Source organism: Microtus pennsylvanicus, chromosome X, assembly GCF_037038515.1.
Source record: "Microtus pennsylvanicus isolate mMicPen1 chromosome X, mMicPen1.hap1, whole genome shotgun sequence".
NCBI classification, from domain to species: Eukaryota; Metazoa; Chordata; class Mammalia; order Rodentia; family Cricetidae; genus Microtus; species Microtus pennsylvanicus.
The window spans coordinates 81,107,781-81,130,801 of record NC_134601.1 but is presented as its reverse complement, the minus strand read 5'-3'; the positions used below and the strand labels follow the sequence as shown (position 1 = coordinate 81,130,801).

At 38.4% G+C, this 23,021-nt stretch overlaps 1 protein-coding gene and 1 long non-coding RNA gene across 3 annotated transcripts in view; one reads left to right on the top strand and one right to left on the bottom strand.

Annotated features, from left to right (window-relative positions):
- The window catches only part of Atp7a (ATPase copper transporting alpha), a 114,844-nt gene that overhangs the window by 71,807 nt on the left and 20,016 nt on the right, over positions 1 to 23,021 (top strand). For both annotated transcript variants that reach the window (XM_075957701.1, XM_075957702.1), the window contains 12 exons: positions 1,429 to 1,592; positions 4,582 to 4,743; positions 6,208 to 6,284; positions 6,706 to 6,925; positions 7,972 to 8,205; positions 9,224 to 9,315; positions 10,822 to 10,949; positions 12,806 to 12,960; positions 13,173 to 13,307; positions 18,266 to 18,460; positions 20,444 to 20,626; positions 21,437 to 21,653. In XM_075957701.1, coding sequence (XP_075813816.1) covers positions 1,429 to 1,592; positions 4,582 to 4,743; positions 6,208 to 6,284; positions 6,706 to 6,925; positions 7,972 to 8,205; positions 9,224 to 9,315; positions 10,822 to 10,949; positions 12,806 to 12,960; positions 13,173 to 13,307; positions 18,266 to 18,460; positions 20,444 to 20,626; positions 21,437 to 21,653 — 1,962 coding nt within the window. The remainder of the gene's footprint in view (positions 1 to 1,428; positions 1,593 to 4,581; positions 4,744 to 6,207; positions 6,285 to 6,705; positions 6,926 to 7,971; positions 8,206 to 9,223; positions 9,316 to 10,821; positions 10,950 to 12,805; positions 12,961 to 13,172; positions 13,308 to 18,265; positions 18,461 to 20,443; positions 20,627 to 21,436; positions 21,654 to 23,021) is intronic.
- Positions 1 to 23,021, bottom strand: part of LOC142841000 (uncharacterized) — a 167,521-nt gene that overhangs the window by 131,332 nt on the left and 13,168 nt on the right. The gene's annotated exons all lie outside the window — the stretch shown is intronic.

Sequence of the window (23,021 nt, the reverse complement as noted above, 5' to 3'; positions counted from 1 at the left end):
AGGCTACTAAGTATATTCAACAGAAGCACAAAGATTTATTCTGCATCATCTATATTACTCTTCATTGTCATTTTTTTAAAGACAGGATCTTACTATGTAGACCTTTCTAGCCTAGAATTCACTCTGTATACCAGGCCAGGTCCAACTCACAGAGAGCCGCCTGCGTCTGCCTCCTGAGTGCTGGGATTAAGGACATGCACCACACCAGTTCTCTTCAGACAGACATTTTCTCTGATCATCTGAATAATTTTGTACCTATAAAACTAAAAATGTAAGCCCAGTTTTATGGGCTACAACTCAGAGTCTCATGTGTTCTAGGCTAGCACTCTACCAACTGAGCTGCATCCCCAGCGCCGGTTTTATTAGTTTCTAAAAGTATTTTTTATAAGATATAAATTTATCTCATTGTAATATATCTGTCTTATTTGAATCCTAATTTGGACACAAAACTGTTAAATTAATAGGTTTAAGAATATTGTTTTACATGTGAAGATGTTGTTTATGTGAGGTGTGATTGAAACTCACACATACTAAGCAGCTGTTCTACCACTCCATTCCCTGTCCTATTGTGGTTGTTTGTAAGGAGATTTTAGAGATTCATATTTAAATATTTGTATGCAAAGTAATGGGTGTTTGGGATTTGCTTCAACATAATCTGGATAGAAGGCTAGGAGTACAATCAGTAAGAATATAGATAAACAAGACCCAGTTGTTGTGGCTCCTATGCTCCTGGCCATCTGATAGGCTGGGGCAGGAAGACAGCTTGTGTCTAGGACTTGTATGTTAGCTTGAGTGACAGTAAGATTCTGTCTGTAAAAAATAAAATAGAGCTGGGCGGTGGTGGCGCACACCTTTAATCCCAGCACTTGGGAGGCAGAGTTTAGTTTGATCTACAAGAGCTAGTTCCAGGATGGACTCCAAAGCAACAGAGAAACCCTGTTTCAGAAAAAACAGGATGATCCAGGGGTAGTGGTACATATCTTTAATCCTAGCACTTGGGGCACAGAGGCAGGCAGGTTTCTGTGGGTTCTAATTCAAGGCTAACCTGGTCTGTATAGCAGGTTCCAGGCCAGTTAGGGTTGCATAGTGAGACCCTTCCTTGAACAAAAACAGGTAAGCCAAATGTTATTGATAATAGTTTAATCTCAGTGAGGGTGAAACATGTTGCTGTCCCTTCTACATATATATGTATATATAAATATATATATTTTAAACTTTGTAGAATAAGTTTAAGAAACTAAGGCCTCCTTTGAAAACAGTTTGAAATTGTTTTGGTTTAAGACTTGTATAAAAAATTAAGTAGTAAATTTCTTCAAATTTTCTTTAATACTTTTGCAGTCAACTAAAATATATGAAAAGTAGTTTTAGCATCATTATGTTTTTGGTAAAACTTATTACCTGCATTGTTTTTCTTACCAATGTTTCCAGGAATATATTCTGTACTTGTGGCCCTGATGGCCGGCAAAGCAGAAGTAAGATATAACCCAGCTGTTATTCAACCCCCAATGATAGCAGAGTTTATCCGAGAGCTTGGATTTGGAGCCATGGTGATGGAAAATGCCGATGAAGGGGATGGCGTTTTGGAACTTGTTGTAAGTAGGAACTTTTGTATGATTAACATATTTCTAACAGAAACTTGGAGAGGCTTTCAGAGAAAAATTGTTATAGATATAGGTAACTAAAACCTTGGAAAATAGGGCACATAATAAAAATGAAGGAAACTAAAAAATAGAAGGCTTTGACTTAATGGCAGTCTTCAAGCATGGAATGGAATTATTATCTTTTTAAAAACCAAAAAATAGGTGTGGCTCCTGGCAAGATGACTCAGCCAGTAAAGGTGCTTGCCAATAAGTCTGATGACCAGAGGTTTGTCTTTGTGACCTACATGGTGAAAGGAGACAGCTGACTCTGGAAAGTCATCCTCGTACATTATATGTAAATAAATGCATTAAAAATAGTGGGGTGCGGTTGTGGATGCTCATAATTTCAGCATTTGGGAAGCAGAGATAGGAGGATTCCTGGGAGTTTGAGGTCAGCTTGCACTATATAGTGAAACATTGTCTCAAGGAAAGGGAAAGGAGGGAAATGAAAGAAAAAGATAAACCAACTTTGTATAAAGTAACTCTAGTGTAAAGAAAAAAAATTGAACCTGATGGGTTTAAAAAAATTAAACAAGAGGACACAAAAAGTTGGGTAGGGTAGGGGGTGTGGATATAGGAAGAATTGTGGGAGATGAGGTTGATATTATCAAAATACATTGTACGAAATTCTCAAAGAACTAATGAAGTAAATAAAAATAAAAATTGAAAAACAAAAGTATGTTTATTTTTATTGAAATTAAAGTTATCTTTATACAATATATTCTGATTATGGTTTTCCCTCCCTTGTTTGCTTCCAGATCCTTCCTACCCTTCCAACTCCTTTTTCTCTTAAGAAAACAGACAAGCAAATAGAAAAGGCAAGAGTAAAAGAACAAAAATCTAATAAAGAGCATGAAAAGGGCATAAACTTGTACACACAGAAACAGACACGCATACATACACACACAAACCCATAAAAACACAAAGTACTAAACCATAATATACTAAAAAAAGATCAGCAAAGTTAAAAAGAAAGTCTAAACAAAGCAATATGAGACAACAAATCTCCAAAACTACTTTTGAGTTTGTTTTGTCTTGGCCATCTACTGCTGGGCATGGGGCCTGCACTTGAGTGGGGTTTGGATACTCGGAGACTCTTGAAGAATCTAGTTTTTTCTTTGTGAATGGTTGTTAATTGGAAATAGCTTCTTGATTGGGAATGGGAGCTTGTGTCTACTTCCCCTAAATAATGAGACCATTGCATGCTAAGAAATATTTTCCAGGAAGGAGTTTTTTTGCTCTCAGTGAATTCCAGCCATCCAGTCAGGGCAGACATTTTTGCAGGGGCTATTTCCAAGGTCCATCTGATAGGTGAAATGCTCAGTTCTCTGGAAAGGAGGCTCTGAATGAGCTCTTTGTTCTGTGGTATCCAGTGGATACACTGTTGTTTTTCTTCATCTTTGTGGACTCTTAGTTCTCTCCCACAGAATGGAGAGGAAGAGAAGAGAATACAACAGATTGTAATGCCACACAGCTTGCTGGTTTTTATCAAAATTTGTGATTTGGTTTTGAATAAATGCTTCCTGGAGATCTACAAGTTGAAAAACAAATTGGTTAAGACAATTTAAAAACCTTTTCGTGCTTTTATGGAGGAATTTTAGAGGCATTTACTTAACTTTTTACTTACTTAAAATATTTTTATTTATACATATGTGTGTGTTTCTGTATATATTGAACATGCCTGCAGGTATCTTCACGAGGCCAGAAGAGGATGTCATATTCCTTGGAACTGGAATTACAAGCAGTTGTTTAACCCATTTGGGTCTTTGGTAAGATCAGCAACTGCTCTTAACTGTTGAACCATCTCTCTAGCCCTTATTTACTCAAAAGTTTCTAAGTGGGCTGGACAGATGGCTTAGTACGTAAGAACACTGGCTGCTCTTCTAGAGGACCCAGGTTTAAACCTCAGCACCTACCTAGGGCTCACAACCATCTGTAACTCTAAGCACAGGGTATTTGGCACCTTCTTCTGGCTTGCAAGGGCACCATACACACGTGATGCAAAGATATATGTTGGCAAAACACACCCATACACATAACATAATTTTTAAGTTTTGTTTGTATTTGTGTGTGCATGCACTTTAATATATGCCACATGTATGTATTAGGGTGCCCTTGGAAGCCAGAAAAGAGTGAATTTTGTGTTCAGCTAGAGATGCTGCTTCATTAATCCCAGTGAATAAAGTAGAGTAATAACGTAAGATATCCAGTTTGACCCTCTGGCCTTCATCCATGTGTATGCATTTAGACATACACAGACACACACATACACATGCACACCATATATGTATACAACAAAAAATAGAATTCTTTTTTCTTTATTAAGTTTTTATCAAGATAAGCTATGACTCACATATACTGAATAACCTACTCTGACAAGGTAGCACTCCATGGCTTTTAGTATATGTGTAGCTTAGTACAGTTGTCTTCAGACCCAGTTCTTTTTATTAGCCCTGAGAATGCATCAGAGGTAGGGCTAGAGAGATGGCTCAGTGGTTAAGAGCATTGCCTGCTCTTCCAAAGGTCCTGAGTTCAATTCCTGGCAACCACATGGTGGCTCACAACCATCTGTAAGAGGTCTGGTGCCCTCTTCTGGCCTGCAGACATACACATAGACAGATTATTGTAGACATAATAAATAATTTAAAAAAAGAGGCGGCAGAGAGGCAGGCGGAGTTCGAGGCCAGCTTGGTCTACAAGAGCTAGTTCCAGGACAGGAACCAAAAAGCTATGGAGAAACCCTGTCTTGAAAATAAAAAAAAGAAAGAAAGAGGTGGCAGTCCCTCAGAAAAACAAGATTCAAGATTCTAATGATCAAATCAAAATATATTAGTTGCACAGATATCCTGTGTTATGATAGTCGTTTTAGTTCGAAGTGCTAACTCCTTTGGAACTGAAGAAAAGGGATAGTTCCAATAACAAAGACTTTGTTTTTAAACAGGTAAGAGGAATGACATGTGCCTCGTGTGTCCATAAAATCGAGTCTACTCTCACAAAACACAAAGGGATCTTCTACTGCTCTGTGGCCTTGGCAACCAACAAAGCACATATTAAATATGATCCAGAAATTATGGGTCCCAGAGATATTATCCATACCATTGAAGTAAGTGCCGTGACTTTGCTTTTCTGTCTTACCTTTCCAGTCAATACTTCCTGGAATCACATCTGGTTTATATTTATATTAGATATAGACAATGAAAAGACTCTGACCCCTTTGACTATTTCACATTAGAACATTAGTGTAAGTGTGTCTGATTTTGTCCCCCACCCACACCATGGCCTTCATCAGGGAAATTTAGACAAAGGTACATTTGCACCATTCAATTGTGAGCAGACTTAAGCTGAAACTATCAATCAAAGTATTTAGGAAATGGACATAAAGTATGTTATAATATAAGGAAGACTTAATCACAATGAAATTAGAGCATCATGCTAGATGTGTTATGATTTGTTGTTAAAGCCAAATAGAACAAAATAAAACAAAGACACTTTCAAGTTAAAGTTCAACTGCCAAACCCTTTTATTTGTACTAAATTTATCTTGTGTTCTTCAGTATGTCTTAAGCATATGTGTGTGTGTGTGTGTGTGTGTGTGTGTGTAATGCAAAGTTTTAGCGTGCTACGAAGTTGGTGTTCTGATGATTGAAAGCATATTATACTTCAGTTAACACCCTATTCATTTAGGCAGCAATACCATTGACACCTGTGAAGCAGGCATTACTGATTTCCTACCCTAGCCACTCTCAGAAGGTACTCAATAGTGCTACCAAGCTTCAGTTCTGGATTCTTACAGCAGGGCTACCATCTTATTTCAGAAGTGAAACAACTTGAGAATTTACTTGTTGAATCCCATCAACTTGATCCTGATCACTCTGCCCCCAGACTCATTTGCTCTTTTTTACCGTGCTACACTGTTAACAGCTAAAAGATGGCAGTTGTCTCGCTAGCAATTGAAAACATGGTGTCTATAACTGTCTGTGTATGCGTCTTGGGTGTAGTTCTCTTTTTATACTAGTTGCATTGGGGAAAAGGATTTTTATTCATGTTCTTTTTATGATGGAACAAGAATGAAAACTATGGGCCGGGCGATGGTGGTGCACGCCTTTAATCCCAGCACTCGGGAGGCAGAGGCAGGCGGATCTCTGTGAGTTCGAGACCAGCCTGGTCTACAGAGCTAGTTCCAGGACAGGCTCCAAAGCCACAGAGAAACCCTGTCTCGAAAAACCAAAAAAAAAAAAAAAAAAAAGAATGAAAACTATGTAGGCAAGGCCTTGGTCAATGTATGTAATGTAGTGCTAGCTTTTCTTGCACTGCCGGTGAAAACCTCTATTGCACTTGAGTGAAATTGCTAGTCTGGGAGGAGCAGAATAGACAGTAGCTAAGATCAATGAGCTATTAATTTAGAAACCAAAGTACTCACGGGCAGGAAGCTCTGGACAGCTTTATATTTCTGTTCCCCAGAATGACTTTTACTCAGGAATTGAACTGAATTGTTCTAAGTGGTAACAGCATGGCTTAGAGTATCTCTGCATTGAGTGAAATGACATTTTTCTTATGAATTTCCTTAGAGCTTAGGTTTTGAAGCTTCTTTGGTCAAGAAAGATCGGTCAGCCAGTCACTTAGATCATAAACGAGAAATAAAACAGTAAGTACTTTGGAATTGTTAATACAAAGCATTTCAACTTCTTTTAGAAATTTGACATCCTGTTAGCATGTCAGTTTTGCTATAGCATTTTTTAAGATTTACTTTTAAAAAAATATGTATATGTGTGAATATACACCACATGTATGCAGGATTCTGCGCAGAGGCCAGAAGAGGGCATGGGGCCTGCTGGTACAGGAATTACAGGTGCTCGTGAGCTGACTTGGGTACTGGGAACTGAATTTCGGTCCTCTGCAAGAGCAATAGGAGCTCTTAACTGCTGAGCTGTTTCTGCAGCCCCATGATACCATTCTTACACTGGGTGAGATGGTTACAATCTGGGTTTCTCTGTAGTACATAGAATATTTAACTTTTAGGTACTCACCAAAATGTGCTTTTTTTCTTTAAATGTTTCCCATATAAGATGGAAAAGGTCGTTCCTTGTGAGCCTGTTTTTCTGTATCCCTGTAATGGGGCTGATGATATATATGATGGTTGTGGATCACCACCCTGCAACTTTTCACCATAATCAGAATATGAGTAATGAAGAAAGGATCCATTCCCCTATGTTCCTGGAGCATCAGATCCTGCCAGGACTGTCCATTATGAATTTGCTGTCTCTTTTATTGTGTCTACCTGTACAGGCAAGTGACATTAGCAAGCATATTTGTTGATAAAGAAAAAAATAACCAAAATGTGGTAGGCACTGTTATTATCTGTGGTTAAATAGATCATGGCCAGAAGTTGATCATTTTATGCTGGGTACTTTAAAATAATTAAGATAGCTAATATACTCCATTTAATCCCTGAGGATATTATTTCATAATAAAGTGGAGAAAAAGTTTGATTTTTAAAAACTGGATATTCCTGTCTGCTGTCATATATAACTTTATAGTTCTTTCTGACTCTTTAGTTATTTGCTTTTTATACTTTTCTACTCATATTTTGAGATAAATTTTTACTATAAAAAGTTATACTACCATTTAATAAGTTCTTTCTCTTTATTTGATCCCCATTAAAGGTTTAAAAGTGAGGGATGGGGTGTAGTTCAGTGGTAGATTACAAAGAACCCCAGGTTCAATCTGAGCACCACCAAAAACCCCAAAGCAAAACAAAAGGCAATAGTGCTAGCAACTAATTAATACCAATTGCACTAATGAAAGACAAGCTCTCCTGTTATACTTCCCAACAGAACCCACGGCTTGTGATTGACTTTTGGAATGGGGCTAAGTGTTATATATTTACAAAAGCCATTTCCAAAGTCTATAAATTTGTTTCCTAGTTTACTTGTTTAGCCTCAAAAAGTAAATTCAATAGCTATTTGTATTTCCTTATGGGAGGAAGTAGCCTCTAGTCTGTAGAGGATGTTCCTAGTGTCTTGCACAGCAATTTGAAGCCCTTCGTTTGCACATAACTCTGCTAAAATGCAAACTTGCTCCAGCTCAAAATTTCCCCTTTACAGCCAGGTGTGGTGGTACCTGCCTATAATCCTAGGAGTTGGGAAACAGACAAGGAAGTTCTTGGCCAACCTGAGATACCTGTGAGGCTCTATAACAACAAACAAAAAAATCCTCCTAGTGTTTATGGATTACTTGAAAGGCAAAGGATGTAAACATTGATACTTTATGCTAAGTTTATTTAGGTATACATATGAATTTCAGTTTCTAAGGAAATCACTCTTCTATTACAGTTTTGTGGAGGCTGGTACTTCTACATTCAGGCTTACAAAGCGCTGAAGCATAAGACAGCAAATATGGATGTGTTGATTGTGCTGGCAACTACCATCGCATTTGCCTACTCTCTGGTTATTCTTCTAGTCGCAATGTATGAGAGAGCTGAAGTGAACCCTATTACCTTCTTTGATACGCCTCCTATGCTGCTTGTGTTTATTGCCCTAGGTCGGTGGCTGGAACATATAGCAAAGGTAAAGTAAGGAAGCTGTCATTTGTGAAAATATTGGATCAGTCAAAGACCTTAATATTGTCTAGACAGCTTATTAGAAATATGTATTGACTTATGCAGTTAATGATTTTTGTTTTATCAGTATCTTCAGGAAACGTATCAAATTTATATTACTGCCAAGAATAGTATACCCATGGTACTTTATGAGAGACATTTGAGAAGTACTTATATATCATATCAGATTATTAACTGAGAATTGATTTGGCCACGTGGCTTAAACTGATGTCAAAGTCCATCTGTGCTCCCATGCTGAGATAAAAGTCAGTTTTAACCCTGTTCCCTGGAACTTTATGTTTAGTAGAATAGAAAGCACTGTACGCTTTTTCCCTGACTACAGTCTAGACAATCACTTCCTATTTCTGTCAAGTCACTGTGCTCTCATTTACTAAACCATTCTAGTTTTCTTCTCAATTACGTTTTTTCCTTAAATTTTTGTTTTAGATAATCCTACACTGAACATATTCATGTCTAATAGTCATCTCCTCTGAGCTGATTACCTTAGGAGTAAAAAAAGGGTATGATTGAGGTATTAAAGGGCATATATCTTTTCACGGTCTCATGCTATATATAAGCTGTGGGATATTTTGCCAGAGAGAGTTTGTCAGCACAGTGGTTTTGACCACAGCATCCTCAGCATTGCATCTTATCTAAGTCCTTCTAAAATACTAGATGTTAATTATAAGGTGGCTTTAGTTTGTGTTTCTGACTAAACATTCCCCCTATATTGAGTATATTCCCTCTTGAAGGATCTTTTGCTCATGTATGAATTAGATTCCTGATATTTTTCTAATAATTGTATTTCTTCATAAAGTATACTTAGTACTTTTTAAATGCTTTTTGTAAGATATTCATATTCCAGTGTAAACTTTTTTCTGATCAAATGTTTTTCTTAAGCTGATGTTTGAGTGAATGTTAAAGATTATAACTTTATGGTTTGAGCATTTTCTTTCTTAGTATCATTATTGTGTTTTAACTTATAGGGCAAAACCTCAGAAGCTCTTGCAAAGCTAATTTCACTACAAGCAACAGAAGCAACTATCGTAACTCTTAACTCTGAAAATCTCCTCCTGAGGTATTTATCTTCATTTCCTTTTGTAAATTGTTTTAAACATTTTATTCATTAATTTTACTGTGGTGAGTACACACATGCCTTGGCACATGTGTGGAAGTCAGAGAACAGCTTGTGGGAGTTTCCTCCTTCCATGTGACCCTAGGGATAGCACTCTGGTTGTTAGGCTTGGCAGCAAGCACTCTTACCTGCTGAGCTAGCCTACTGTATTTTGAGCTGTATCCAGAAGTAAGGAATGTTATAACCCCACATAATCTACCTCTCAGATTTAGCAGTTATCCCCATTTTATTTTTTTCCCCATTTTATTATACTTTACTTCTAGCTGTTTCAACTTTCTTTCTGTGGTTGCAATAGGAAATAAATCCCACTGACGTAGTTTTAGTGGTAAATTTTCTACACTATTTCTTTATAAAAGGACATATTCAGGCAATGTGTGTTGGTATATACCTGTAATCCCAACATTCTGGAAGATGAAGCAGGGAGAACAGGGGGAATCATGTCTTCTTCTTTTTTGTTTTTTTTTTTTTTTTTGTTTTGCTGAGACAGGTTTTCTCTGTAAAACAGTCTGGGCTGTCCTAGAACTTACTCTGTAGACCAGGCTGGCCTTGAATTCACAGAGCTCTATCTGCCTCTGCCTCCCAAGTGCTGGGATTAAAGGCATGCACAACCACCACATGGCCTATTTTTTTTTCTTTTAGGATTTATTTATTTTTAAGTGCATTGGTGTTTTGCCTGCATGTATGTCTGTATGAGGGTGTCAGGTTCCCTGGAACTGAAGTTACAGACAGTTGTTAGCTGCCATGTGGGTGCTGGGAATTGAACCCAGGTCCTCTGGAAGAGCAGCCAGTACTCTTAACCACTGAGCCACATCTTCATCCCCCTGATCATAGCTTTGAGAGTACCTAGGCCAATCTCTTAGCATCCCTATATTTTGACCTAAGGTCTTGCTTTGTGGCTCTGGCTCCAGGATTTTTTCTGGTATTAGGAAACAGCATGAGGTCATTTAGTATGCCAAGTAAGTGCTCTGCTACTGAGTACTTACTTTATTTTTTTTTTTCTCTTAGTAATTCCTCCTTTGATTGAAGGAGGAAGTAAGTAAATAAGGAATGAAGGAGCTGTTCTATTTAAAAAGAAACGTAAGATACCTGACGGCAGTTATGTATAACTACTGAGGGTCTCAACTAACACAGACTGCCCTTGAACTTACTGTATATAGCCCAGGATGACTTTGAACTCAGAATCCTCCTGCCTCCACTTCCCAAAAGCTAGATTACTTATTCAGTGACTATAGAATAAATATTTAGAATGTCTGCTTTGAGCCAAGACTTTGTTCATTAGTACCAGTGAGCAAAACTAATACAGATAGTTATTGCTAGCATAAATATTGGTTCTAGGTTCTGTTGATAGTAATTATGGAGCTATAAGTTTGGCTGATCTCCAAATTGTATGTGTGGCAGTTAGACCAAGAAACAGATGCCATGACGCTTTTTGTGTTAATTTGTATGCAGTGAAGAACAAGTAGATGTGGAACTTGTACAGCGTGGAGATATAATTAAGGTGGTTCCAGGAGGCAAATTTCCAGTGGATGGCCGTGTTATTGAAGGACATTCTATGGTAGATGAGTCCCTCATCACAGGTACGTTCTGTCAGAGGATCATGGCATGAAAACAATGTGAATCCAAAGTGATCATGAAAAGCAGACACTAAAGCAGAACCAATACATGTATAAATCATGAGCAAAGAATATGAGTTCTTTAAAGAATGCCTTCAATTTCCTCAGGTTTACTATATTTTTAGGTACATTGTTGAAAACTAAACATTGAAGTTTTTTTAAATTTTCAAAACTTATAATGGCAAGGCGTTGAAGTGATACAATTATGATGGCTTAAAAATGAATGGACATGAATTTACAAACAGAATATAAATATTGTGCATTTGAAAATTGCAAAACACTAATGAAAGAAATTTAAAAACTATATAAGGCAAGCATTCTGCTGTAGTATATCCCTATTATTCCAGATACTTAAGACATAAAAGCAGAAAGATCATGTGACCCCAGAAGTTGGAAGCTAGCCTTGGCAACAGAGAAAGTCTAATCTCAATAAACAAAACTGATTTTTTAAAAAGTAGAGAAATAGGTAGTATTATTGATTTGTAGTTTCTATACAAAAATACAACAGTCATCTTCAAATTGATCTATAAATTTAACACCATTTCAACCATTATCACAATGGGATTTTAATAGTTGTACAAATGGTGATTTTATCATTTACAAGGCAAACAGAAGACTTAAATTTTTTTAAATATCAGTTTTAAAAATAATTATGAGCCTATCATCAGAGATAGGCTCATAATTCCAACACTTGGGTAGCAGAGGCAGGAGAAACAAAAGAAGAAAATTATTGTGCTTCTTAGCTAGGAAATTAACCAACTGCCTGGGAATAGGAAACTAAAGAAAATGTCAATACCCAGATTTAAGGGAATGTGAGAAATCAGTGGGTAGAATAAAAACAAAATATAATGAAAATAGCACAACTAAACCCATTTATTTATGTGCTAGGCAAAATACAATTTAAAGGAAAAAAGAATATGATATTTTGCAATTGCAAGTAGTATAATTTATCTAAATTGATATTTTAAAAATAATTTGAAGACTTTTTTTTAAAGATGTATTGATTTTTATTTTATTCACATGAGTATTCAGCTTGCTGGTAATTGGACTGCTGAGCCATCATTCTATCACCCACACTGAAGATTCCTAAGGACTATAGTGCACAAGGATAAAGTTATTCAGTGTCTTGTAGAACCAGGTTGATTTTGGCAAATTTCCCAGGGCAGATAAATATTCTGTTTTCCTGCCTTAGCAGCTGATGTAGTCACAGGTAGGCCAGAGCCCTAAGTTTTCCACATCAGGGCAGCTTGAAGAAAGCAGGACTGTGAAGATGTTTAGAAATCTTGGCCAACAGAGTCCAGTGTGGATCCGAATCAAAATAACACCTCTCCTGCATCTGGTAGTCCTAGCAGAGGCTGAGTTTATTAATTCCTGACTCTGTTTCACAGTGGTGTGCTATTGCAGTTTGGATGAGAAGTTTTAATTCTGTATCTTAGGCTATGTACCATAATTTAGTGACACTGACCCTGGCCTACTAAGCAGTAGTAGCAGTACCCTACTCCCATCCGCTGTTGTCGAGAACAACTTGCTCCCACATTTTGAAATGCCCTTTGAGAACTTCTGATCTAGCAGTAGAATGAAGCGCCTAAAGTATTTGTCAACAAGTGCTAACATGGTCAGCCTTTCCAGTTCAAAGTCTATATCCCTATGTTTGACCTAAAACTGACATGAGGAAGAAGGAAGGATGACTTTTACCTTTGCAAGTGTCCAGATTCTAGTTCTAGAGGAATGTGTTTTCTAGGTGTTTGTTGACAGTGAATGAACAAGCATCTTTCAAGGATAGTACTCATTTTTGTTCTCTGATTTTTTTCTTCCTTCAGGGGAGGCAATGCCTGTGGCTAAGAAACCTGGCAGCACGGTGATCGCAGGTTCCATTAACCAGAATGGATCCCTCCTTATCCAAGCTACCCATGTTGGAGCAGACACAACCCTTTCTCAGATTGTCAAACTTGTAGAGGAGGCACAAACATCAAAGGTAACCTAGTCCTTAGGAGAAGCAGAAGGTGTTTTCTTTAAAGCTTTCTAGTATGAATCTTGATGTGTATTTTCTTTTGACCTAGTTACATTCATGTGGAATTTATTAAAATATTTCTGTTTATGTTAGCTCCCAAATCTATCCTGTATTCAATATTAGAAAAAAGACTTCAAGATACTCATTATTATTATTATTATTATTCTGAATTCTAGGCCCCTATCCAGCAGTTTGCAGACCAACTCAGTGGCTACTTTGTTCCTTTTATCGTCTTGATTTCCATTGCTACCCTCTTGGTATGGATTATAATTGGATTTCAAAATTTTGAAATTGTGGAAACCTACTTTCCCGTAAGTGACTTGCAACAACTCTTGACTATGTACAAAACACTTTGTGAATCTTTTGTAGAGTTAATTAAAAATAATTTTGAGAAGCTGGAGAAATGGCTTAGTGGTAAATACTGCTCTTGCAGAAGGCCCAAGTTATATTCCCAGCAGCTATGTTGAGCAAATCACACCCATCTGTAACTCCAGCTACAGCAGAATGTGAGGCCTCTGGCTTCTGAAAATACCTGCACTCATCCTCACATAACCAGACACAGATACAGATACATAAGAAAAATAAAAAAGATGATTTTTGAGCCAGGTGTAATGGTGCATGCCTTAAATCTTAGTATTCAGGAGGCAGGGTTGGGTAGATCTCTGTGAGTACCAACCCAGCCAGGTATGAACAATGAAAACTTGTCTCAAAACAAACACACAAACTTTGGAAATGAGCAGTATTGGCTGAGAGTGTAGGTGTAGAATTCTGCCCAGCATTTGTTAAGCCCTGAGTTTATTCTCAGTATTAAAAGCAAGGAGGGAGGGAAGAAGGGAAGAAAGGAAAGAAAGAAAAAGAAATGAAGAAGAGAATGGAAAAGAAAATACAAACCTAAAGAAGAAATTCCCAGTGTAACAGTCACTCCTTGTACTTTGGGAATTTATTTTAAGAGCCCCAGTGGAGGTCAGAAACCACCGCTACTACCTAACATTGTATGTGCCACCATTGGCCCCCTATATAAACACTTGAATACAGATTGAATGCTTTTTCTTAGCTAAGCATTGTCATGACCTGTGTAGTTTTGAGGTATGACAGCAAAACCAGGACAATTTTCCGTTTTGTCCTTTACATTGTTGTGAATAAAAGATTTGTTGTTATTGTAGATCTTAGTAAGCTTAGCATATTTTTTCTATCTGTGTAATCAAGAACTTTCTTCCTTTTCCTTAGAAGCAGCATGTATGTCATCTCTCTGTCATATCTGAATTGCCATCATGACACTTTTAGACTGTGGGAACCCAATTTAATAAAACAGGTTCTACACAAGTGCTACAGTGTTTCAGTAACTATTCAGGAACCAGGAGACAGCTAGTAGGTTGCTAATGGCAGATACTGTTTCTATAATGTGGGTATGCTGTTCATGTAGGACAGAATAAATCTTCAGTGTGCTTATTAGAATTGTGTGTGTGTGTGTGTGTGTGTGTGTGTGTGTCTGTGTGTGTTTAGCATTTTTTGGGACAGGCTCTCAATCTTGTAGCCCTTGACTGGTTTGAATTTCTCTGTGTAGACCAGCTAGCCTTGAACTTTGGCCTGTCTCTATGTCCTCAGTGCTGGAACTAAAAGTGTAAGCCAACATACCTAGCTGGTAGTGACATTTTATAATGCTCATTTTGGGTAGATTGTGAAGGTTAAGTAAAATAACATACATTTGTGTGTATATGACACAGAGTCTCAAGGCCTTGAACTTGTGATACCAGGGATAACCTTGAACTCCTGCTTCTCCTGCCCCCACCTCCCAGTGTTGGTATTACAGGTGTATACTATCTCACTCACCTAAGATAATGTATTTTAATTAATTAACTAAGTTTTTTGCCTGTGTATATGTCTATAGACCATGTGTGTGATCAGTGCCTGTGGAAGCCAGAAGAGGGTGTTGAATCACTGGAACTGTACTTATAGATGGCTGTGAGCCACTATGTGTGTGCTGGGAGTCTGAGTCAACATGTGGGTGCAGTGACTCGAACCTAGGGCCTTGTGAAGAACAGCCAGCACTCTTTTTTTTGACTGAACAAGCACTCGTAAAAATATATTTGGAACAGCAAAGAGAAGTTAATAAAGAAAGTGAATTGCATTAGCTTTTTCATTTAAGTCATTTTATACATATAATTATCAAAAAGGTAGTAGGAGGGTTTTTTTTTTTTGCCTTGCTGGCACAGGTCTATTTTTATTATTATTTCCTCTCAAAGAATTTTAATTAGGATTTTATTTCATTGACCTGTACATTTTTTCTCTTCTTCTCTCCCTACCTCTCCCCTCCCCTTAAACCCTCTCCCATGGTCCCTATGCTTCCAATTTTTACTCAGGAGATCTTGTATTTTTCTACTTCCCATGTAGATTAGATCCATGGATGTCTCTTTGAGAGTGCTCATTGTTGTTTAGGTTCTCTGGGATTGTGATTTGTAGGCTGGTTTTTTTTTGCTTTATGTTTAAAAACTACTTATGAGTGAGGATATGTGATAATTGTCTTTCTGGGTCTGGATTACGGATTACCTCACTCAGTATGATGTTTTCTAGCTACATCCATTTGCCTGCAAATTTCAAGATGTAATTTTTTTCTGCTGTGTAGTACTCCATTGTGTAAATGTACCACATTTTCCTTATCCATTCTTCAGTTGAGGGGCATTTAGGTTGTTTCCAGGTTCTGGCTATGACAAACAATGCTGCTATGAACATAGATGAGCACGTGTCCTTGTGGCATGATTGAGCATCCTTTGGATATATACCCAAGAGTGGTATTACTGGGTCTTGAGGACGGTTGTTTCCTAATTTTCTGAGAAATCGCCACACTTACATCCAAAGGGGCTGTACCAGCTTGCATTCCACCACCAATGCAGAAGTGTTACCTTTTCCCCACAACCTCTCCAGCATAAGTTGTCATCAGTGTTTTTTATCTTGGCCTTTCTTACAGGTGTAAGATGGAATCTCAGAGTTGTTTTGATTTGCATTTTTCTGAAGACTAAGGATGTTGAACATTTCCTTAAGTGTCTTTCAGCCATTTTAGATTCCTCTGTTGAGAGTTCTCTGTTTAGGTCTGCACTCCATTTTTTTAATTGAATTATGGTTCTTTTGATGACCAATTTCTTGAGTTCTTTGTATAAATTTTTAGGTCAGGCCTCTGTCTGACGTGGGGCTAGTGAAGATCTTTTTCCCATTTTGTAGGCTGTTGTTTTGTCTTGTTGACCATGTCCTTTGCTTTACAGAAGCTTTTCAGTTTCAGGAGGTCCCATTTATTGTTTCTCTTAGTGTCTGTGCTGCTGGGTTATATTTAGGAAGTGGTCTTTTGTGCCGATGTGTTCAAGTGTACTTCCCACTTTCTCTTCTATGAGGTTCAGTGTGGCTCAGCCAGCACTCTTAACTACTCCAGTCCCCAGAGAATAAGGCAGCTGAGTGAAGCCATGGTGTTAGTGCCTACTCAGCGAGTTATCTGATGCTTTCTAAAGCACTGCTCTGTAACGTAGGAAAGTAGATCTGTGGTGTACCTCACTTTATTTATTTTACTTAGGCAGTCTTTAATGAAAGTTGTACATGAGATTCCTCTACTGTATCTTCTCAGTGGCTTCTTCCTTTCTCCTTTCTTACTTGTCAAGACTTGGCCCTCCTTTCCCAGGATTTTTTTTTATATACTCTTTGTCCAGCTTTAGCCTGGTGATAACCACTTTGCTGAGGTGTGTGCCCACGTGGATGACCAGTTGTGTCATTAGCCTTTTCTCACTGCACTCATTCATTGTAGATGACATATTTCTTCCTGTACACCTGGACTGCTTGGCCAGTCTGATGGGCTTTATAGTATCCTCAGAGCACAAACTTTGTCATCCTTTTGAATGGGCATAGACAGAACATTATACTTCTGTCTCAGCTTTTTGGAAAGAGGGAAAAACCCTGATGTTCCTCCAAATGTGAGAAAAGATGTGTTGAGATGCCATTTGCCATTCTTGGTCTGTCCTGAAGTCATAAAGGGATTGAATTTCATTTTGGTGGCTGTAGATAAAGTGATCCCTCACTTTAGATATATAAACTTCTGTTTTTGTCAGTTGCAAAGTAGGAATAATAATGCCTAAATTAAAAGATTTGGCCAGGCAGTGGTGGCGCATGCCTTTAATCCCAGCACTAGGTAGGCAGAGGCAGGCTGATCTCTGTGAGTTCGAGACCATCCTGGTCTACAAGAGCTAGTTCCAAGACAGACTCCAAAGCTACAAAGAAACCCTGTCTCGAAAAACAAACAAACAAACAAACAAACAAAAAAGATTTGGAGTCACATATGTAAGAGTACACAATATATGTGAAAACATTCATATTTGGTGTATATGAAAGTCTAAGGCTAGATATTTATAAAAATACCTTCTAACTTTCTCTTTTAAAATATTTTAAAGACTTACCTTTTATTATGCATAAATGTGTGTGTCTGTGTGTAGAAACATGCATGTGAGTGCAAGTGGCCATGGAGACCAAAAGAGTGGTCAAAGCCCTTGAAGCTGGTGTTAGAGGCAGTTGTAAGTTGCCACATATAGGTACTGGGAACTGAACTTGGGTCTTCTTCAAGAGTAGTAAGTGCTCCTAACCACTAAGCCATCTCATCAGCCTCCTTAAACATTTTTAATCTTTATTTCACTTACTCTGTGTGTGGGGGGTATGTGAATGTTGGAACATGTGTGCCCCTGTGTATATATATGTGGAGGACAGAAAACAGCTTTGAAGAGCTTGTTTCCCCTCGAATTTCTTGGAATTGGACTGAAGTTGTGAAGCCTGCATAGCAAGCACTTTTATCTGCTGAGCTCTCTTGCTGGCTCCAACCTTTGTTCCCTAAAATGAATATTTAAGTTATTGTCTTTAAAATTTTGTATTAATGTCCAAACTATGACCTCAGTATCAGAGAGTCAGAATTTGTTCAAGGCCAAATTTGTTGAGAATTATGTTGCTAATTAATGTTGCTTCTAGAAATGGAAAAAGTTGTGGAGTTCTGTGTTCCTTATTTTTCTCCATAGTTAGTAACTCTGGAATTAAATTATGAGTTCAAGACTATGACTTGTTAAACAGTTTTCATGTTTATAAATGAAAAAGGTGTTCATTATTAATAAGAAAAATATATATCGGCAGCTAGGTAGGATGTGTGATTTTGACACTGTTTTTATTTAAACAGGGTTGAGCTTTGTTTCTTTTATTTTCACAGCTCTAACTGTAAATGAATAACCAAATTTCATGTCTTCTTCTAAAGGGCTATAATAGGAGCATCTCACGAACAGAAACCATAATACGCTTTGCTTTCCAAGCCTCTATCACAGTTCTGTGTATCGCATGTCCCTGCTCACTGGGACTAGCTACTCCAACTGCTGTAATGGTGGGCACAGGAGTAGGTGCTCAGAATGGGATACTTATCAAAGGTGGGGAGCCCCTGGAGATGGCTCATAAGGTAAGAGTCTCCAGAACTAAGAATTGCACTATCCAAATTTACACTTGCAGCCTTAGTTCTTTGCATGTGGTTCCTAGGCTGAGCTCTTCTGGGATTACCCTGAGGGTTGAAGTACAAAAGCTGTGATGTTGGTTCTTCTTCAGATTGGCCTTAGTTATTTAAGATCTCTACTAATACTCCCTCAGCCATTTCCTCACAACAGACTCGAATGGAGAACCTGTAGTTCAAACCCATCTCAGATTACACCCGTCTTCAGTACTTGTCTGGGAAAATTTGCCAGGGTTCTGACCTATTTGTAACTGACTCCACCTTATGGGTGCTGCACCTGCAATGGCAGTGCCTTTTCTGCCACCAGCTGGCAGTTTGCAGTTATGGCTTCAATTAAAGATGTGCTCTCACTAATACAATCTTATTTCAGTGATATAAAACATATATAGATACATGGATACATAATTCATGGCTAAGAACAAATCTGAAACCTTAAATAGCTAACACACACACACATATGTATTATATGTTGGGACATTTTAAAATACTTATGGGTGTATTGCTGGCATCTGTGTTCATATACCACATGCATGCAGAGGTTAGAAGACGGTGCTGGATCCCCCTAGGACTGAAGTATTAAACAGTTGTGAGCTGCCATGTGGGTGTTTGGAACCAAACCTGGGTCCTCTGGAAGAGCAGCCAGTACTTTTAACCATTGAGCCCTCTCTTCAACCCTGAGGAACTTTTAAAAGATTAGTTTTTATTTTTATTCATGTGTGTGGGTACCCGTGGGGCCAGAAGGTCAGATCCCCTAGAACTAGAGTTACAGGTTGTTGTGAGCTGCCCAGCATGGGTGCTGGGAACTGAACTGGGATCCTCTGCAAGAACACAAGTGCTTTTAACCACTGAGTTACCTCTCCAGTTCCCAGGCTTGGAATATTTATGGAAATAAATTGGCATAATTTCAAACCTAAACATCAGGGTTCCCTTTTTGCAACTGTTGTGCACCTATCTGAAGAACAAGGATATTTCCTTATGTGAGCACAGTGCATTTATCAAAATCAAGAAAGGAATATTGACAATGCTACTGTCTAATCTGTAATTTCATGTTCTTTTTTTCCTGTTGTTTCTATAATGACCTTTATCGCAATTTTTCTCTTGTTTAGGATGATGCTTTGAATATATTATTCTTATCTTTTTAATCAGTTCATTGGGCTGCTCAGTCTTCAAGGTTCTCATTCTGAGTTTATGATGAAGTGAGAGCCTGCTCTCCAAATTCTTCCCTTTTCCTATGTGGTCTAACTTTCTCAAACGGCTTCCCTGAGCTTCCTCTTAACATCCCAAGTTCTTAACCAAAACCTAGTCAAGGCAAGCAACCCAGCTGGGTTACCGTCACCCTAACGTTTACATTTTCTGTTAGTCATCTGCTGGTTACCCAGATTTCTCCAATAGAACTATAATTCATTAGTATCGAAAGCCCTTGTGTTTTCCCCAGAGATGCCAGTGGTATTTCTTACCCATCAACAGCAACTCATAGCTCTAATTGTTTCACTTAAATTCACAGATATTTAACAGGATTTAAAACTGAACTGTTGGGTAGGGAAGTTGGTTGCTACAAGACCAACTTAGTGTGTTCACGCAAAGATGATCAGTTGATGAAGTTATGAAGCCAAAGGACAGTTTATTAAGAAATGAAGTAGCAGTCTGTTAAAAAAATAAACCTGGGGGCTGGAGAGATGGCTCAGAAGTTAAGAGCATTGCCTGCTCTTCCAGGGGTCCTGAGTTCAGTTCCCAGCAACCACATGGTGGCTCACAACCATCTGTAATGAGGTCTAGTGCCCTCTTCTGGCCTACAGGCATACACACAGACAGAATATTGTATACATAATAAATAAATAAATATTTTAAAAAATAAAAACCAAAAAAATAAACCTGTTTCTCATTTCTGGGAGGATGATGTCATGTGGATGCATTGTATTTTTAACTTTTCTCCAGGTAAAGGTAGTGGTATTTGATAAGACTGGAACTATTACCCATGGAACCCCAGTAGTGAATCAAGTAAAGGTTCTAGTGGAAAGTAACAGAATACCACGCAATAAGATCCTGGCCATTGTGGGCACTGCGGAAAGTAACAGCGAACACCCTTTAGGAGCAGCTGTAACCAAGTACTGCAAGCAGGTACAATTTTATATTTCATATTCATGTTGATATCTCATATAGAAATGATGCAGACCAAATCTGGACTGGCTTTTGACTATAATTTTTGTATATATTGAGTATGGGGATAAAGAGAATTGTATTTTCTTATTTAATTGAATATGTTGGGGCTGGAATATAGCTCAGCTGGTACAGTGCTTGCCTAGATGCTTGAGGTCCAGGGTTTGATCCCCAGCACCTATAAAGTGAGCATGTTGGCTCATGATTTTAATCTGAGAATTTAGGAGGTAGAGGCAAGAGGTCAGAAGTTCAAGGTCATCTTCATTACTGGTAAGTTTGAGATTAGCCTAGACTGTATAAGACTTTGTCTCAAACATTATTGATTATGCCCTAGTTTTTACACATAGACAACTGTAAACATAACAAAAGAAATGAACCCCTGCTTGATATAAAACATCAAAATATAAGTAATATATATTAGCCAGACAGTTATGGCACACACCTTTAATCCCAGCACTAAGGAGGCAGACAGATGGATCTTTGTGATTTCCAGGCCAGTCTGATCTACTGAGCTCGTTCCAGGACAGCAAGAGCTACACAAAGAAACCCTGTCTCAACCCCCGCCCCAATAAAATCTGTCAGTGCAATTTCTAGATCAAAGGGTGCTTAAAGTTTCATTTTTCGTGGCCTTTACTAACATCAGTTTGTACCTGCACCCAGAGTTTTGAGTGCCTGTCTTCTCATACACTTACCATCGCTATTCTTCTAATTAAAAGTTATTATGCCATTTATTTATTTGTTTACTTATTTATTGTATTTTGTTTTTGTTAGGAGCTGGACACTGAAACTTTGGGTACCTGCACAGATTTCCAGGTTGTACCAGGCTGTGGTATTAGCTGTAAAGTTACCAATATTGAAGGTTTGCTACTTAAGAATAACTTGAAGATAGAAGAAAATAACATTAAAAATGCATCCCTAGTTCAAATTGATGGAATTAATGAACAGTCATCAACTTCATCTTCTATGATTATTGATGCTCATCTCTCAAGTAAGCTAATTTATTTATAGTAGTTTGTAGTTTTTTTAGCTGGAAATTTTCTTATTCTTTTTTTTAAATAAAAATAGATTGTTCTTTCATGCAGTACATCCTGACCACAATTTCCCCTCCCTCCACTCGTTCCATCTGCCCCTACCTCCCTTTTACCCTGGATTGACAACCCCTCCAACTCCCATCAGAAAGGAGCAGGCCTCGAGGAGCAACAACCAAACACAACAAAACAAAATACAATAAAACAAGGCAAAAATCCTCACACCAAAGCCAGACAAGGCTACCTAACAGGAGGAAGAGCCCTAAGAGCAGGCAAGAGTCAGAGACATGCCCACTCCCATAGTGAGGAGTCCTACAAAAACACCAAGCTAACAGCCGTAACATATAAACAGAGAACTTGGTACTGGCTCATGCAAGCCCTGTGCTTGGTACTGCAGTTTCTGTAAGCCTATATGAGCCCCGCTTAGTTGATTTAGTGGGCAGTGTTCTCCTGGTATCTTCTATCCCCTCTGACTCCTACAGTCATTCTGCCGCATAACCCCCTCCCCACCATGGGATTCCCCAAGCTTTGAAGGAAGGGACCTAGTGAAGACCTCCAATTTAGACTCTGGCCCTGCATAATGTCTGGCTGTGGGTCTCTGCATCCGCTCCCGTCTGCTGCTGGAGGAACCCTCTCTGACGGTCAGACAAGGCAATGATCTATGAGTATAACAGACTATTATTAGGAATTATTTTATTGATTTTTTTTAGATTAATCATGATGGGTTCTAGCCTAGGTCTCTGGGCTATCCAATTTCCTGTTCCTGGCCATCCAAGCAGTATTTTTTGTGGGTTCCCGCTCCTGGAGTGGGCCTCAAGTTAAACAAGACATTAGCATATTATGCAAGCAGGATAGATTGTAGGTCAAAGGTTTTGTGTCTGGGTTGTTGTCCACATTTCTCTTTTGGTAGCCTACAGAGTACCTTCCTGCATCAAAGAGACTGGGACATAGGAGTAAGGGCTCCATGCAGGCACCAGCTTGACTTCTACGTGTTCAGTGAGCTGTGTGGATATTGTCCTTGGCAATGGGGCCCTGCTGTCAGTTTGCAGAGAGCAACCCTCTGTCCTTGAATTTTACTGTGTTGTTTAGGGATCTCCAAGGCACCCATTTAGCCAACAACTCAATCAAATGGAATCCAGTCCAACCATTGGAAGCCTTGCCTGGCTACAAGGGATAGCTAGTTAAGATTCCATATCCCCTATTGCTAGGAATTCTCACTAGAATCACTAAGATTCTGGAAGTTTCCACTACACTAGATTTCCACAGGACACTCCAGCTGCTCCCAAACTCTAGCCATCTCTCACCAGCACCTGATCCTTCCCACTCCC